General features: G+C 51.2%; 2 protein-coding genes across 3 annotated transcripts in view; both read left to right on the forward strand.

The window, feature by feature from the left end:
• Dip2a (disco interacting protein 2 homolog A) overlaps window positions 1–14,136 on the forward strand; it is a 65,490-nt gene that overhangs the window by 19,462 nt on the left and 31,892 nt on the right. Inside the window, exons 5-11 of one of the 2 annotated variants that reach the window (XM_015478884.2) lie at window positions 1,011–1,130; window positions 2,354–2,551; window positions 8,850–8,941; window positions 11,985–12,095; window positions 13,194–13,317; window positions 13,603–13,712; window positions 14,008–14,110. In XM_015478884.2, coding sequence (XP_015334370.1) covers window positions 1,011–1,130; window positions 2,354–2,551; window positions 8,850–8,941; window positions 11,985–12,095; window positions 13,194–13,317; window positions 13,603–13,712; window positions 14,008–14,110 — 858 coding nt within the window. Of the gene's footprint in view, window positions 1–1,010; window positions 1,131–2,353; window positions 2,552–8,849; window positions 8,942–8,966; window positions 11,310–11,559; window positions 12,096–13,193; window positions 13,318–13,602; window positions 13,713–14,007; window positions 14,111–14,136 lie in introns of those variants that run through there. The other variant, XM_048803836.1, reaches the window with a different exon arrangement.
• LOC107136562 (transcription elongation factor SPT4-A-like) lies at window positions 5,933–6,706 on the forward strand. The gene has a single exon (XM_015478890.2). The coding sequence runs from the start codon at window positions 6,012–6,014 to the stop codon at window positions 6,363–6,365; it is 354 nt and encodes a 117-aa protein (XP_015334376.1). The 5' UTR covers window positions 5,933–6,011; the 3' UTR covers window positions 6,366–6,706.

Below are 14,136 nucleotides of genomic sequence, written 5' to 3' on the forward strand. Positions count from 1 at the left end.
TTTTTTTTTTTTTTTTTTTTTTTTTTAATTTATTTTTTAGTTGTTAGATGGACACAATATCTTTATTTTTATTTGGTGCTCAGGATTGAACCCAGTGCCTTGCATGTGTCATGTGTGAGGCAAGTGCTGTACCACTGAGCTATAGCCCCAGCCCCCCTGTTTTTTTTTTTTAATGTATTTTTTAGTTGTAGATGGACACAGTATCTTTATTTATTTTTATGTTTTTTTTTAATTTATTGGCAGTAGAGTTTTTATCCTGTAGACTTACAGTGTCCCTGAAGGTTTCCAATACCTCACGCTGAGAAGCTACCTGTCTGCTTTCTCGGTTTCACTCCACGTAGCAGCCAGGAAAGTGACCTCTATTCTGCCATCTTGAAAACCAGAACAGTGTTTCTTAAGAAGGATGGAGAACACCTACGGAGCTTTTTAGCCTGCATGGGTTATATGTCTTGATATTTATCTTATTAGAAATTAAAATTAAAATTAGAATTATTATTTCACTTAAAACAGCGGTAAGCTCGTTACATGTTGAGATGAATCACCATACTTCTGCAAAAGTGATTTCCAAAACAGCCACCTTGAGGGAGAAGAAGGGGCTCATTCCGTGCTTTGACGGTCTCTTTCATGGCTGACTGATGAAAGCGTCTGGGTCACCTGCATTCACAGTGACTTCAGGTGCATGTGACAGGAGAGAAAGAAAAGCAAATGGCACCTTGACATCACCATGGCGTGTTCTTAGCCCTAGTGCCCTGAAAGGCCCTCAGACACCCCAGGGTCCCTGGACCAGTTTGAAAACTGCTACAAGGAATAGCGTTCAGTACATATAATTCAGTCAGTGCTTATGGGGTGAATTGGCCGATTCCAGAACGTTGTCTGCTGGGCTGCAGACTGGAGATCATCTGTTGGCTGTGTGAGTTCTGGTGCCTCCAAGAGGCTTGTCCTTGGCCTGCGGCTAGGCGTGTGTGTGTGACAGGTCTTGCCTGAGGCCCTCTCTGCTTTTCCTGTGACAGGTGTCCCTGTGCACAGCAGAGTGTCCTCCAAGATCCAGCAGCTTCTGAACACCCTGAAGAGGCCCAAGCGCCCTCCCCTGAAGGAGTTCTTCGTGGACGATTTTGAGGAGCTTTTGGAAGGTAGAGTCCTCTGATCTGAGCCCTGTGTGTGTGTGCCATCTGGAGGCACAGGTGGTGGTGCACAGACGTGAGTTCCTGTGCCACGCCATGTCAGACCCTTTCTCTTTGTGTCCAGACTCTGGTGAGCATGTGCAGCCGTGAGCTTAGAACCACACCTGCCTGCACATGGTCAGGGTTAGAGAGACTTTGCAATCCCCACGCCCAGTCCAGGGTTAGGACAACACTGCTAAGGTTTCTTCTTTACACTTTTAGTTAAACTCTAAATGTGAAATACTTCTCTTCTTATGGTTCTAAAGTACTGAGTTTTTAGCACATGTTCAAGTCCTTTTCAGAATTTTAACCTCTCATTTATGAATGGAATATATATTTAAAAACAAAGAACATACTGAGCATGGTGGCACATGCCCATAATCCCAGTGACTCTGGAGGCTATGGCAGGAGGATTGCAAGTTTGAGGCCAGCCTCAGTAACTTGGCAATACCCTGTCTCAAAATAAAAAATAAAGAGGGCTGGGGATGTAGCTCAGTGTTAGAGTGCCTCTGAGTTCAATCCCCAGTACTGCAAAAGAAGAATATAGATTTATTTTAAAAAAGAAGAACTAAGAAGAAGCAGAAAGAGGCCCACACCCTTAGAAGGGCACAGAGATGAAGCCTAGTGTTGGTGTTGAGTGTTTTGTGACCCCTGGGCGTGCCTGCCCTCAGTGGCAGGCCAGTGTGGGGCCTGGCTTGTCCTTCATGCTTAGACAGGTCCAGAGCTCCACCGTGTGCTTACAGCGCTGAGCTTCTCAGCACCTTGGAGAGCAGTCCTTGTTAACAGTGGGGTCTTTGGGGCCACAGGAAAATCAGTAGTGGGAATTGGTGGTGGAAATCAGTGAGGTGACCGTCCCGGCAGCTCCTGGCCTCAAGTCCTGTTCACTTTGGTCCTGGGTGGGCCGGTTGCTCAGACCTCCTCCCAGGCTCTGGGGACTGCAGTGCTGCACTGGGGTGGCAGGCGTCAGGTGCCACAGTTATCCCCAAAGTGCAAGTAGATGTACCCTCCTGAGCCACCTTCACTGTCTGTGGCTGAACTTTCCTGGAGGGTGAAAGCCACACCATCTACGACTGACTCTCCTTTATGTGACTGTGGTAATGACGAAGGTCTAAACCACTTGTGTCAGGCTTTTTACAGTGGTGAGTGCGGGGCCTCCACAGTGCTGACGTCTGAACTCCCGGCTCTGCTTACAGTTCAGCAGCCAGATCCCAATCAGCCGAAGCCTGAGGGAGAGGAGGTGGAGGTGCTGAGAGGGGAGCCCCTGGCCACAGGGGTGCCCTGGCCACCGTCTCTGCTAGCTGCCCTTCAGCGATGGGGCACAGTGCAGCCCAAGGCCCCCTGCCTGACTGCCCTGGACACAGCAGGGAAGGCCATCCACACCCTCACCTACGGCAAGTACTCAGGAGGGTGGTTGCACTCTGGTGGGGGGCTGGGTGGCCACAGTGCTTACTGTGTAGCCTGCACACACCTGTTGACCCGCCACATCAGCAGCAGTTCCTGAGGCGCCGCACACCTGCCGTGCTGCCTGGGTGTGCGTGGCCAACTGTATTCTAAGCAGCGGGTGCGCTGGCGCAGCTTTAGCCACGCAGCGCCTCTGTGCTTGGCGTGTTTGGGTTCCGCGCTACATCTGCTGTCACACAGCTGACGGTGCAGGTACAGCTCGGTGCCTTGGCAGAGTGAATGCTCTTCTGTGAGCTTTAGCTGGCCAGGTCCAGGCCTCCGTGGCCCTCCCAGCACTGATGTCCTCCATACAGAGGGGAGCCCACCCAGCTACTCAGGCTGCAGGCTCTCTGTGGCCGAGACGTTCATAGAAGCAGGATTTTATTTTATTCATTATTGTTTATTTATTTATTTATTTTAATTTTTTTTTTTTTTTTTAGTTGTAGATGGACACAATGCCTTTATTTTATCTACTTATTTTTATGTGATGCTAAGGCTCGAACCCAGTGCCTCACACATGCCAGGCAAGTGCCCTCCCACTGAGCCACAGCCCAGCCCAGAAGCAGGATTTGATGAAAGCTGCTCTTTGGTGTCGGATGGCTGGCCTCGTGCCAGTCTCCGCCATGCGGTGTGCAGCTGTGTTGACGCTCATTGATGGGTGTTGTGTGCTCAGTGCGTGTCCCACAGCTGTCCTTGCTCTCCCAGTGGTTGTCCCAGCTTGGGACCGCCGTTCCAGAGGCCATTGTGAACACTCTTTTCTCTCGTCTGCAGTCCCAGGGTGAGAGCCTGTGGGGGGGGGGGTTGAAGGTAAGGGATCCCAGGAGACGTGTGGCCTTGGGACCTGCACTGCTTTTCCAGAGGGGTGGGAGCAGCACTCCTTCCCAGAGCAGCACGGAGAGCCCCTTGGGCTCCATCTCATGGCCTTGTGAGTTAGGTTCTGATCTGCCTTTGCTGGGGGCCGCCGGCACTGAAGGCTCTGTCCATGATCCTCCAAGTGTCAGTGTGGGGGCTTCTTTGTTTCAGCTGCAGCCTTTTGTCAGATACCTGCTTTGTGGCTGTCTCCTCTCAGCCTGAGGCTTGCCTTCTGGCCTTTCATGGTGGCTTTGATGAGTGGAAGGCCTCCCTGCAGTCGATGTGTCTGTGCCTGCTTTGTTGAGGTGCAGTGGTAGGATCCCAGCGCTCTGCCTGTTCCTCAAGATTGCTGTGCTGTTGTTGACCCTTTGCATTTCCAAGTAAAGTAGAAACCAGTGGTCACTTTGCTAGGAGTTCTTGCTGGGATATTGGTTGGCACTACATTGAGTCTGTGGTTTGATTCAAAGAGAATTGATATTATCACAGTTCTGGAACCTTCTTGCCCATGAGTAGAATATTTCCCTCTTTGTAAAGGCTGCCTTAATTTCTCTCAGGATTATATTTATACTGCTGAGTACAGAATTCTTGAGCAGCTTTTGTTAGGTTTATTCCTGTTCTAAATGTATAATTAAAATTTCTCCACTGACTTGGTGACCCCAGCCTGTGGGTGCCGCTCACCCCTGAGGGGGCCTGGCTGTGCTCTGGAGGCCCCAGTCTCTGCTGATGGCCCTGGGCCCTGCGCCTGGCCTGAGGGTGGAGGACTGGGTCGGTCCGCACCACTCAGGGTTCCCCGTCTGGAGTCTGACTCTGGCTGTCTTGCTGCCCCTGACAAGTGATCTCTGTTTTGTGCAGCTGTAACTCCGCAGTGCCCCTCCTGTCTGATCCAGAGCCTTTTAGAATCACCCACAGGATCTCGTGTAGGTGTGGTCAACGGGCTTCTGTTGAGGAAAGAGCATAGAGGGACTCACTTACCAGTTACGCTGTTGGTGGACACCCGGGGGGTGTCCAGCGGTGGCCATTAGAAGTGGTGCTGTTGGCAGGTGCTGCTGTGGGCCCTCTGGCAGTGAGCAGGTGCCACTTTCCCAGGCAGGCCCTAGGGGTGGAAGAGCGAGGACTGGGGGCCACGTCCCTCAGCTTGCCCACCGCCACACCCACATGCTGTGGTGGGTGCTTAGTGCTCAGGCCCACTCTCCACCTGCGCTGTGAGAACTGGTGGTGTGGCCATGGCTCTGACGTGGCCTCCCGAGGGGTCGGTTGTTGAGGCGTTCTGCCCTCTGCCATGTACCCGTGTCCTCTGCATGGCTTCCCAGGTGTCTGCAGGACCTCTTCTGCACCCAGCAGGCTGCCGGCATCCTTGCCACTGTGTGAGGGTCTGTGGGCAGAAGTTCCAGCCTCTTGCCTTCTTTGCCTTCAAGGTTCTTGCTTTCTGTGTTCTAGGAAGACTTCTTCCCTGGACTGTGGTCACAGAGTTGCTCTGTGAGCCTGGGGAAGTGCCCACTCTTTTGCCCTTCACATGGCGAACGTCCCTGCCCGGTGTCCCGTATGGGAGAGGTCCCGAGAAGGGTCAGCAGCTGGCCCCCTCTCTGCAGCAGCACCGGGCCCTCCGTCCAGGAGTCCTGCCTGTGAGCCTCTCTTAGCTTCTCTTCTTCTGTTGGCTGATGGCACCTGTGAGCCTTGGCCATGCTTTCTTGGTGCCCATGGCCTTATGATGAGACTCAGCCTCATGGAGAATGTTCGCTGCTTCTCCTCCAAGGGTGTCCCAGCTGTGCCAACCCCATGCATCCCAGGTTGTCTCAGAGGAAGCTTGCCAAGCGCCTCGGCATCCCTGCCAGTTTCTGCTGAGTTGCCTTGATCCGGCCCCAGGAGGACCAGTGCTTCTACAGTATGGAGTCTTCCGTTTCAGTAGCGTCTGAACACTCTCTGCAGGAGACTCTGTGGATTCTTGTGACACTTTGAGTTTTATGTATTTAGGGAGTGTGTTTTGATCTAATTGTAAATGTATCGTTATGTCTTAAAATTTACTGTTGTAGCATAATCAGGTGACACGGTGCAGCTGGGCGTGGTTGTGCCCACCTGTGATCCCAGTAGCTGGGCAGGCAGGAAGATTGCAGGTTCAAAGCCAGCCTCAGTAACTTAGTGAGGCTCTGTCCCTAAAAATATAAAGTATAAAATAAAAAGATCTGGGGACACAGCACAATGGCAGAAACACACTGTGGGCAATCCCCAATACCATTAAAGAATAAATATCATCCTGTGTACTGTCACGCAGGCAGCCTCGCCAGAGTCTTGTAAAAGATGGACAGGCACGGCATCCTCTCACTCACAAAGCATAGCTCTGTCCCCAGGTGCTTCCACACTGCCACTTCCCCCATCTGGCTGAGGCATTCTGCTCACGGCTGGGGCAGCTGCACTGGCCTCCCTTCTGCCCCCAGAGGGAAGGCTCCAGTGTCCGCCTCAGCTAGGGCATTCCCATGGGCTCAAGGTGACCAGCGTCAGGTTTTACTTCCTGCGGTGTGGAGGCTGTGGCCGTGTACTCTGCTGTTCTTCGTATCCTAGAGGATGGCTTTGGAGACTGTGCCCAAGGACCTACGGCATCTGCGTGCTTGTCTGCTGTGTTCGCTGGTCAAGACAATAGACCAGTTTGAATATGACGGTTGTGATAATTGTGATGCATACCTACAAATGAAGGGTAATCGAGAGATGGTATATGACTGCACCAGCTCTTCCTTTGATGGAATCATTGCAATGATGAGTCCAGAGGACAGCTGGGTCTCCAAGTGGCAGCGAGTCAGTAACTTCAAGCCAGGTGTATATGCAGTGTCTGTCACTGGTCGTCTGCCCCAAGGAATTGTGCGGGAGCTGAAAAGTCGAGGAGTGGCCTACAAATCCAGAGACATGGCTATAAAGACCTAGCAAGATTCAGGCTGCCAGCATCTTTTCTGTCCACCTCCTTCCTCTGCTTATTTTTTGGTGTGGAACTAAACAGGCAGAACTTCAAATACTACTTGCCCTCCAGCTCTGAGAATGAACAGACAATTGAGAGAGTAGCACATCCTGTCTCCACCATTTCACCTTGGGACTAGTGGTGGAGGTGGAGGGGTTGGGGCTGGAGGGTTCACAGAGACTGAATTGAGGCGAAAGGATGCTGGTATTCCTGCTCACGCCCTGGGCTGTGCTTTTGCCCATGGGCAGTACTTTGAGTTAAATTCCAATTAACATGAACCACTGGAAAATTCTTAAAACTATGACACATGGCTTGCCTCCCTCTCCCTTTCTTTCAGCTAGGCACAGTAAGGGCTCACTTGCCTGGTAAGCACCATCCAGCACAATAAAGGCTCTTCTGCTCTTGTCACTGTTTCTGGGCCTCCAGAAGTGCAGCCTTCCCAGCATACTTGCTTGAGTTTCATTGGAAGGTCTGCTGTTCTGTGGCACAATAACCCCTCAGTGTAGTCCCACTGTCTAGTGCTTATGTCTTGCCCTCTAGACCTGTCAAATCAGTCTCTTGAAATCTTGAGGCTTAATGTTCTTTGCTCCTTGACTTTGTTTAATACTGCTTCTTTTCCTTCTTTGTCTCTTTATATTTACTGATCTACCTATACCTTTGGCTAGTCTCATCGTCATTTTACATTCCCCTCTCTGGAGACCTTCCAGCCTCAGGTGGCTGCTGGGTCTTGTCTGGGAGTTTGTGCTTCTGTGGGAAGTTGGCCTTTCCTTCTCTAACCTGGTAAGGGTGCTTTGGGTAACTACAAGGACCAAGGTGAATTACCTGTTTTAAAATTAAAAAATTACCATAAACTCATTTATTTAAGTTTCCACAGAAATCCTATTAGTATCCCCATTTTGATTTAAGTTCATCCATAAAGTGACTTAAGTGATTATACTCTGTTTACTTCAAGATTCTTGTGATCAGAAATGAAGCGATGTGCTAGGCATGGTGGCGCATGTTATAATGAGGCAGGAGGATCACAGGTTCAAAGTCAGCCTCAGCAACTTAGGTTGTAAGCTACCTAGTGAGACCCTGTCTCAAAATGAAAAATAAAAGGCTAGGCATGTGGCCCAATGGTTAGGCACACTTCGGTTCAACCTCTGGAACAAAAAAAAAAGATGAAACAGTGTAAAAATTCTAGAATATAAATCTTACAAAAAGCAAAAAAAAAAGTGACCAGCGTCAGATTAAGGAAGTATGTGTCCTTTCACACCTAGTTTAGGAAGGGTTTTGAAAAACATTTAAAATCACTTTTAAGTCATGAGGGATTATCGGTTTTCTCCCACCTGTCATCATTATTAATGGTGCTGCGTTTCCATGAACCTCTGCATTTCTGGGTAGAACTAACTTGATCACAACATGTTATTCTTTTCATAGTTTTTATTGGTTTCTGTTTGGAGATGTTTATTATAACTGTTGACATCTTTTTTTTTTTTTTTTTAAGAGAGAGAATTTTTCAATATTTATTTTTTAGTTCTCGGCGGACACAACATCTTTATTTTTATGTGGTGCTGAGAATTGAACCCAGCGCCCCGCGCATGCCAGGCGAGCGCGCTACCGCTTGAGCCACATCCCCAGCCCTATAAGTGTTGATATCTTGACCTTAACTTTAAAGTGGGCTTACTCTGTTTTGAGTTAAATGTTTGCTTTCTGGTGTCTTGGGGTCCACGGCCACTCCCGTCACTTTATGGTGCTTGGTCAGCACCACTGCTATGGGACTGAACACTGGACCACAGGGCGGGCTGTCCAACCCATGGTGTCCACCGAGCCTGAGGGCCCAGCCTGGGTGTTTTGTTCAGGAATGGCGGCTGTATCAGGGTTGGGAATGAATGTCTCCCATGCTCCTTCTGCTGAGCCCGCTTTCTTCCTGGGTGAGGCTGTTGTCAGCTCCCCAGGTTGGGCACTGCGTGAGGTAGCTGCTAGCCAGGAGGGACAGAGAGGTGGTGCCTGGCCGTGGGCCCCTCCAGCCACTGGAGAAAGCTCTGGCCCTTCAGGGAACATGTAGCGGCCACAGGAGGTGAGGGTGGATGTCACGGGTCACACTCAACGCTGTTGGCTGAGGGGGCAGTGTGAGTGGTGGCCTCTTCCCAGAACTCACAGACGTGCACATGTGCATGTGTGCTCCCATGTATGGCATCATGCATGCACAGCATGGCATGTTTTGCTGGCTTTGCTAGACTTTAATAAACTCCTGTTTTATGTGTGCATTAAGAAAAATAAATGTATAACTTGTTCTTGGGAGAAAACTGATGTTTGTTGCAGCATTATGTAGGGTGGCTGTCATCTGGAAACTGGATTTCCAGTCTTAGCTAATGGTATGTTGTTAATGGGGTATTGCAATTGCTGCATTGAAATGTTAACTATTAGGCTCCTTAAATATTACATTGCTTAGTATTTTTATTTTATTTTAGGCAAACTTTGGAGTCGGAGTTTAAAATTAGCTTATACTCTACTTAATAAACTGACTAGTAAGAATGAACCACTACTTAAACCTGGAGACAGAGTAAGTAACTAGAATGTAACTTTATTGGACTGAGCAAAACCAGGCTTAAGCAGCCTGTTCTGTTGAAATTGTGTCTTGTTGGTTGGTTAGAATGAGTGTTAACCTGTGGGATTTAAAGTCAGCAATGGAAACATACCATGTGGACTGGTGTGCGATGCAGTGTCAAGTGGTCATTCCTCTCCTCCCTATCGCCCACCCACTGGTCTTCCAGCTCATGTTGGGCTTCATGTGTGTTGGCATTGATAGGCCTTGACTTTGCAGGGCAGGGGTCCATGCTGACATTGACTTGTCCATGAAGTCCTGGATGCTTTATGTCATCTCCTCCCCACAGGGCTGCCTTGGAAGCCAGCCCCCTAGTCCTGCACTGCCCAGATGGTTGTTTGAATTTAAATGAACCAACGTTAAGTTGAACTAAAGCACAGTCCCTCAGTTGCAGGAGCCATGTATCCAGGGCTCAGCAGCGACGTGTGGGGGATGGTTGCTGTCCTGGGCAGAGTGGAGGTGTTTTCCATAGTCATACAGGGTTCTCTTGGACGGCACCGCCTCAGGCAGGCTGCACTGACCTGAGGACCCAGGCTTGTGGAAGGTCAGTGTGGACAGCAGTGTGTGTGATGGAAATCAGCACGCTTACCAGGGAGGGGAGACCCCAGTGACAGGCCACCCACAGTGAGGTGGCATGTTAACTTGCCAGCCAGAAGCTTCTGCCTCACTCCAGAGAGAGGCTGAGGGTGAAGGAGAATAGACAGATGGCATTGAAGATGGAGAGGGGAGCGAGGGAGAAAATCAGGCCCGGAAGCAGATTTCCTGAAGTTAGCATTCAAGAAAAGGATGTCAGCAGAAAAGACCAAGAGTTGGAAAGTAGGAGGAGCCAAGGGGCAGAATCAGAGACTTGGTGAAGGAGGTCCATGCCAGCTTAGCCCTGGGAGTGCAGAGGAGGGTGGGAGCAGAACACTGCAGGCAGTGCAGGGTGAGTCGCCGGCCCTACAGAGCATCGTGTTCCTTGTGAACATAGCTGACCACTCTAAAGTGTGTGACCACGGGGCAGAAGGCGCCTCAGAGCCACGCACATGGGGAGCACCAGCAGTCACAGTGTGCGGGACTCCTCAGTAGAACCCTGCAGGACAGAGGAGGGTGCCTCAGACACTCAGAGGGGGTGGACCTGTTTCCACCTGGCAAATACAGTGCGGAACTCAGACCTGGCTCAGAAGCCCCTTTCCTGGCAAGTTCCTAGGGGATGTGTGACAGTGAGTGAGGGGGTCCCAACAGGAGAGTCACACGGAGGTCCCAGGACAGCCAAGCTACAGCCCTGGCAGGGGGACCAAGGCCAGAGTCGGATGCAGTGCCCTGAGGTGAGTGAAGCTTGGGGTCACGTGACTGGCTGGTTATTGGGAACAGGACCCTGAATGGCACTTGGCTCATCGGATGGGGTGTCTTAGGGCTGTCATCCAGCGTCCATGGAACAGATGGAAGAGGGGTGCTGTCCCAGCAGGAGGGAGACCCTTGTGGCACCACTCTTAGGGGTGCTGTGTTCAGGCAAGGTGTGTGTGGTGCTTCAGGACAGCCTGCAAGACCCTGACTCCCCCCGACTCCCTGAGCCTAGGGATTGCAGCTCATTTTCTTTCAGGGACAAAGATTTGCAGATGGTTTCTCCACTTGCAAGAGAAGGTTGCCCTTAGGTTAATAAAAAGGTACACTCAGCAAGCAGGTTAATGTTGGAGATCGGTGGCCCACAGACTGCCAGCTGATGCCCTTCACAGATGGTGACGACACTCCTTCACCAAAGACTCTCTGGAAGGATGTTTTCCTTGACAGCCATCTGTCTCAGGGTGTGGGTCACATCTCTGGGCAACTGTTAACACCAGCCCTCAAAGGAGAGTTTATCCTTCCCCACGAATGGACTTGCTGGCAGCTTTGCAGAGCCTAGGTCCAGAGTGGGTTCTGCCCATCTTCCCGGGGGCCCTGTGCTGAGTCTGCCTGTTTAAGGACTGTTATGACCTACTATGGCAGAATCAGGGCTTATGGAAACGTTTTTCCATATGTAGCTTCTAATTTGAGTAGATACAGTTTAAAAAAAAAAAAAAAACCTGGGATGAAAGCAGGAATACAAAATGTTTCCCTAAAATAACAGGATAGTTTAAAATGTAAAATGTAGAAATGTAAACCCAGTATTTAAAAGCATGAGAGTGAACAACAAAGGACAGATCTAGAATATTTTAAATGTGTTGTTTTAGTAGGTGACCGAGGACAGGGCATGGTGCTACTGTTTTTCATTGGTCATTTTAGACCATTTTAATGAATTTTGATACAAATTAAAATGCAAGGTGAATGAGGGAGAGCTGGTAATTCACAGGGGCAGCACCCTGTCTAGGTGGGAGTGAGAGGGTGCCCAGGCAGGAGCAGGTGCCCAGATGGAGGCAGGAATAGGTGTCCAGATGGGAGCAGGAGGGTGCCCAGGCAGGAGTAGGTGCCCAGGCGGGAGTTGGAGGGTGCCCAGGTAGGAGCAGGAGGGTGCCTAGGCAGGAGGAGGTGCTCAAGTGGGAGCAGGAGGGTGCCCAGGTGGGAGTGGGAGGGTGCCAGGGTGGGAGTGGGAAGGTGCACAAGTGGGAACAGGTGCCCAGGTGGGAGTGGGAGGGTGCCCAGGTGGGAGTGGGAGGGTACCCATGTGGGAGCAGGTGCCCAGGTGGGAGTAGGACAGTGCCCTGGGGCCTGCCGTGTCCCTTCAGGTAGCTCTTGAGTGAAGACTGCTCAGTGACAGCGCGCTGTTAGGACGGTTGGCTTTGGAAATTGTTGTTTTAGATATAACTTGATTCAGGTGGTAGTCAGCATGGACAGGCCCTGTCCAGCAAGAGCTGAACAGCCTTGGCTTGAGGAGTAAAGACGGCCCTAACCCACAAGCCAGTCATTCAGAGTCATGTGAACCAATTCCAAGTTGAGGTTTGGAAAGGTGTGAGAGTCCGGTTGTCTGAGCCTCGTCTGCCATCGGAGCCTGCGTTGGAACGTCCTCCTGCCAAGGAGTCCTCAGGTTTCCCTTGTACTGTTGCAGGTGGCGCTCGTGTTTCCCAACAGTGACCCCGTGATGTTCATGGTCGCGTTTTATGGGTGTCTCCTGGCAGAGCTGGTTCCGGTCCCCATAGAAGTGCCATTGACAAGAAAGGTAGCAAGCCTGGGCTGGGCGTTCTGCACTTGGTGCACGGGGGGCCAGGCCTGGCTTCTCTTCAGCTCTGGCATGAGCTGGTGTGTGCCCTGCCTTGAGGAAGGTGGCCCCAGGCCAGCTGGCCAGACTTCAGCATGAAGTCAGGTGCCGTCTGTCCCCAGGCTGAGGTGGGGATTGCTGCCCTGCTGGGGGAGCCTCCTGGTCACCCGTTGAACTTCCCAGAAGGAGCGATGGGCATTCTCTCCTCCAGGGAACAGAACGTGATTCTACAAGGCTCTGTTAGGCCTTTGCTCAAAACCAGGTGGTAGTTAGTGTTGAATAAACAAGATAAAAGGTCCCATGTGTTTCTCTTGTCACTGATATCTTGACACAGGGAGCATGCTCCACCATGTGAGATGTAAACATTGGGAATCTCACTGTAGAAAACACCACTTGGGGGCAGACTGGGCCTGTGCTTTAGAAAGTCCGATTCCTGCACCTGACTCAGGCAGCCTTGAGCGAGCACGGGAGCCACAGCCCTGGTCAGGAGTACCACGGTGAGGCTTGCACACGGAGCCAGAGTACCCTAAAGGAAGCCATAGTCAGGTATTAGAACAAAATGACTCCTAGGAAAGAAACTGGAGATGGGTTAAACTTAGGTGAAGAGAAGCGCACGCCGTGCAGCAGGATGTGCACAGGTGGTGAGAGCCGCAGCCAGGGCTTTCTTGTGGCTTAGCTCATGCTGATAAGGCCAGCCTCCCCGAGTCAGCTCGTAAATTTTAATCATGATGCGACAGAAATTTTAATGCTGTTATTTTTAGAGCTTATTAAAATGCGTTTAAATGTCATTTGCAAGAGTGAACTTCTTAGTCCTTTATCCAGAACCTTATTTTACTGCAAAACAAATTTAAAAAATGCATTTTAAATTTAAAAACGATTCTCTTATTTTTATGTGCTATTTCCCTGAAAATATAATAACCTGCCAGTGATAGGACTGAATTGTTCTAGAAGTTTCCTGAGGTTGGAAACAGCTCTGTTCTCTGTGAGAGCTGGAGCACTAATGGCCAGTGCTGTGGCTCTGCCGGTGCCCACTTGCCCTCTGTTGCCTGTCCTCTGCAGGATGCAGGCAGCCAGCAGGTTGGGTTTCTGCTGGGCAGCTGTGGTGTCACCCTGGCCCTGACTACAGATGCGTGTCAGAAGGGCCTGCCCAAGTCACAGACGGGAGAGGTGGTGACTTTCAAAGGTGAGCCTCCAGGGTGTGAGGAGTGGGCTCAGCTAGCACGGTGCCGCTGGGCCTGCTGCTCCAGGAAGTGCACTCAGTGAGTCTCCGTTTTTGTCTGCTTCAGTGTCTCTACCCCTTCTGTCCACGGTTGTGGCCACTGGCTAGATTTACCTATTTAAATGAAGCAAAATGAAGTGAGACTAAACTTGGCTAATGGCTGTGTGTTGGATGCGTGTTGAACGCAGGCTCCTGTTGTGGGGAGCAGGGCCCTCCAACTCCAGCGCAGTGTTCCTGTCTGTGTCACAGGCTGGCCCCCCCTCGCCTGGCTGGTGATTGATGGGAAGCATTTGGCCAAACCCCCCAAGGACTGGCTCCCTCTGGCCCAGGACACCGGGGCTGGGACTGCCTACATCGAGGTGAGTGAGCCCCCCACGTGTGTCCCCATGGGCTAGCTGCTAGCTGCTTCGACTCGGGTCGAAGTTCCCCTTAGGTGTGGTCTCTGTCCTGGAAAGAGGAAGTGTCCTGCAGGACCTTGTGCAGACCTTAGGTTCTATCCTGGGCACCTGCTGGGTTCCTGGAGACTGGCCTTATGCGTGAAGAGCTTCAGGGTGGCCAGTGAGGGGAACCCTGCCACTGCCCCGGTGCCCCATCAGCCTGCTCACACAGTCTCCGGGATGCCACATGACGCTCTTTCTCCTTGAAACCTTTCAGTATAAGACCAGCAAAGAAGGCAGCACCGTGGGGGTCACGGTGTCCCACACGTCCCTGCTGGCACAGTGCCGGGCTCTGACCCAGGCCTGCGGGTACTCAGAAGGTAAGGGCGCACGTGGCAGCATGGAA

The sequence above is a fragment of the Marmota marmota genome, unplaced genomic scaffold (genome assembly GCF_001458135.2).
Source record: "Marmota marmota marmota unplaced genomic scaffold, marMar, whole genome shotgun sequence".
Lineage (NCBI taxonomy): Eukaryota > Metazoa > Chordata > Mammalia > Rodentia > Sciuridae > Marmota > Marmota marmota.

Coding starts and splice junctions, on each gene's coding strand:
- LOC107136562 (XM_015478890.2), top strand. CDS start 6,012: ATGGCTTTGGAGACTGTGCCCAAGGACCTACGGCATCTGCGTGCTTGT.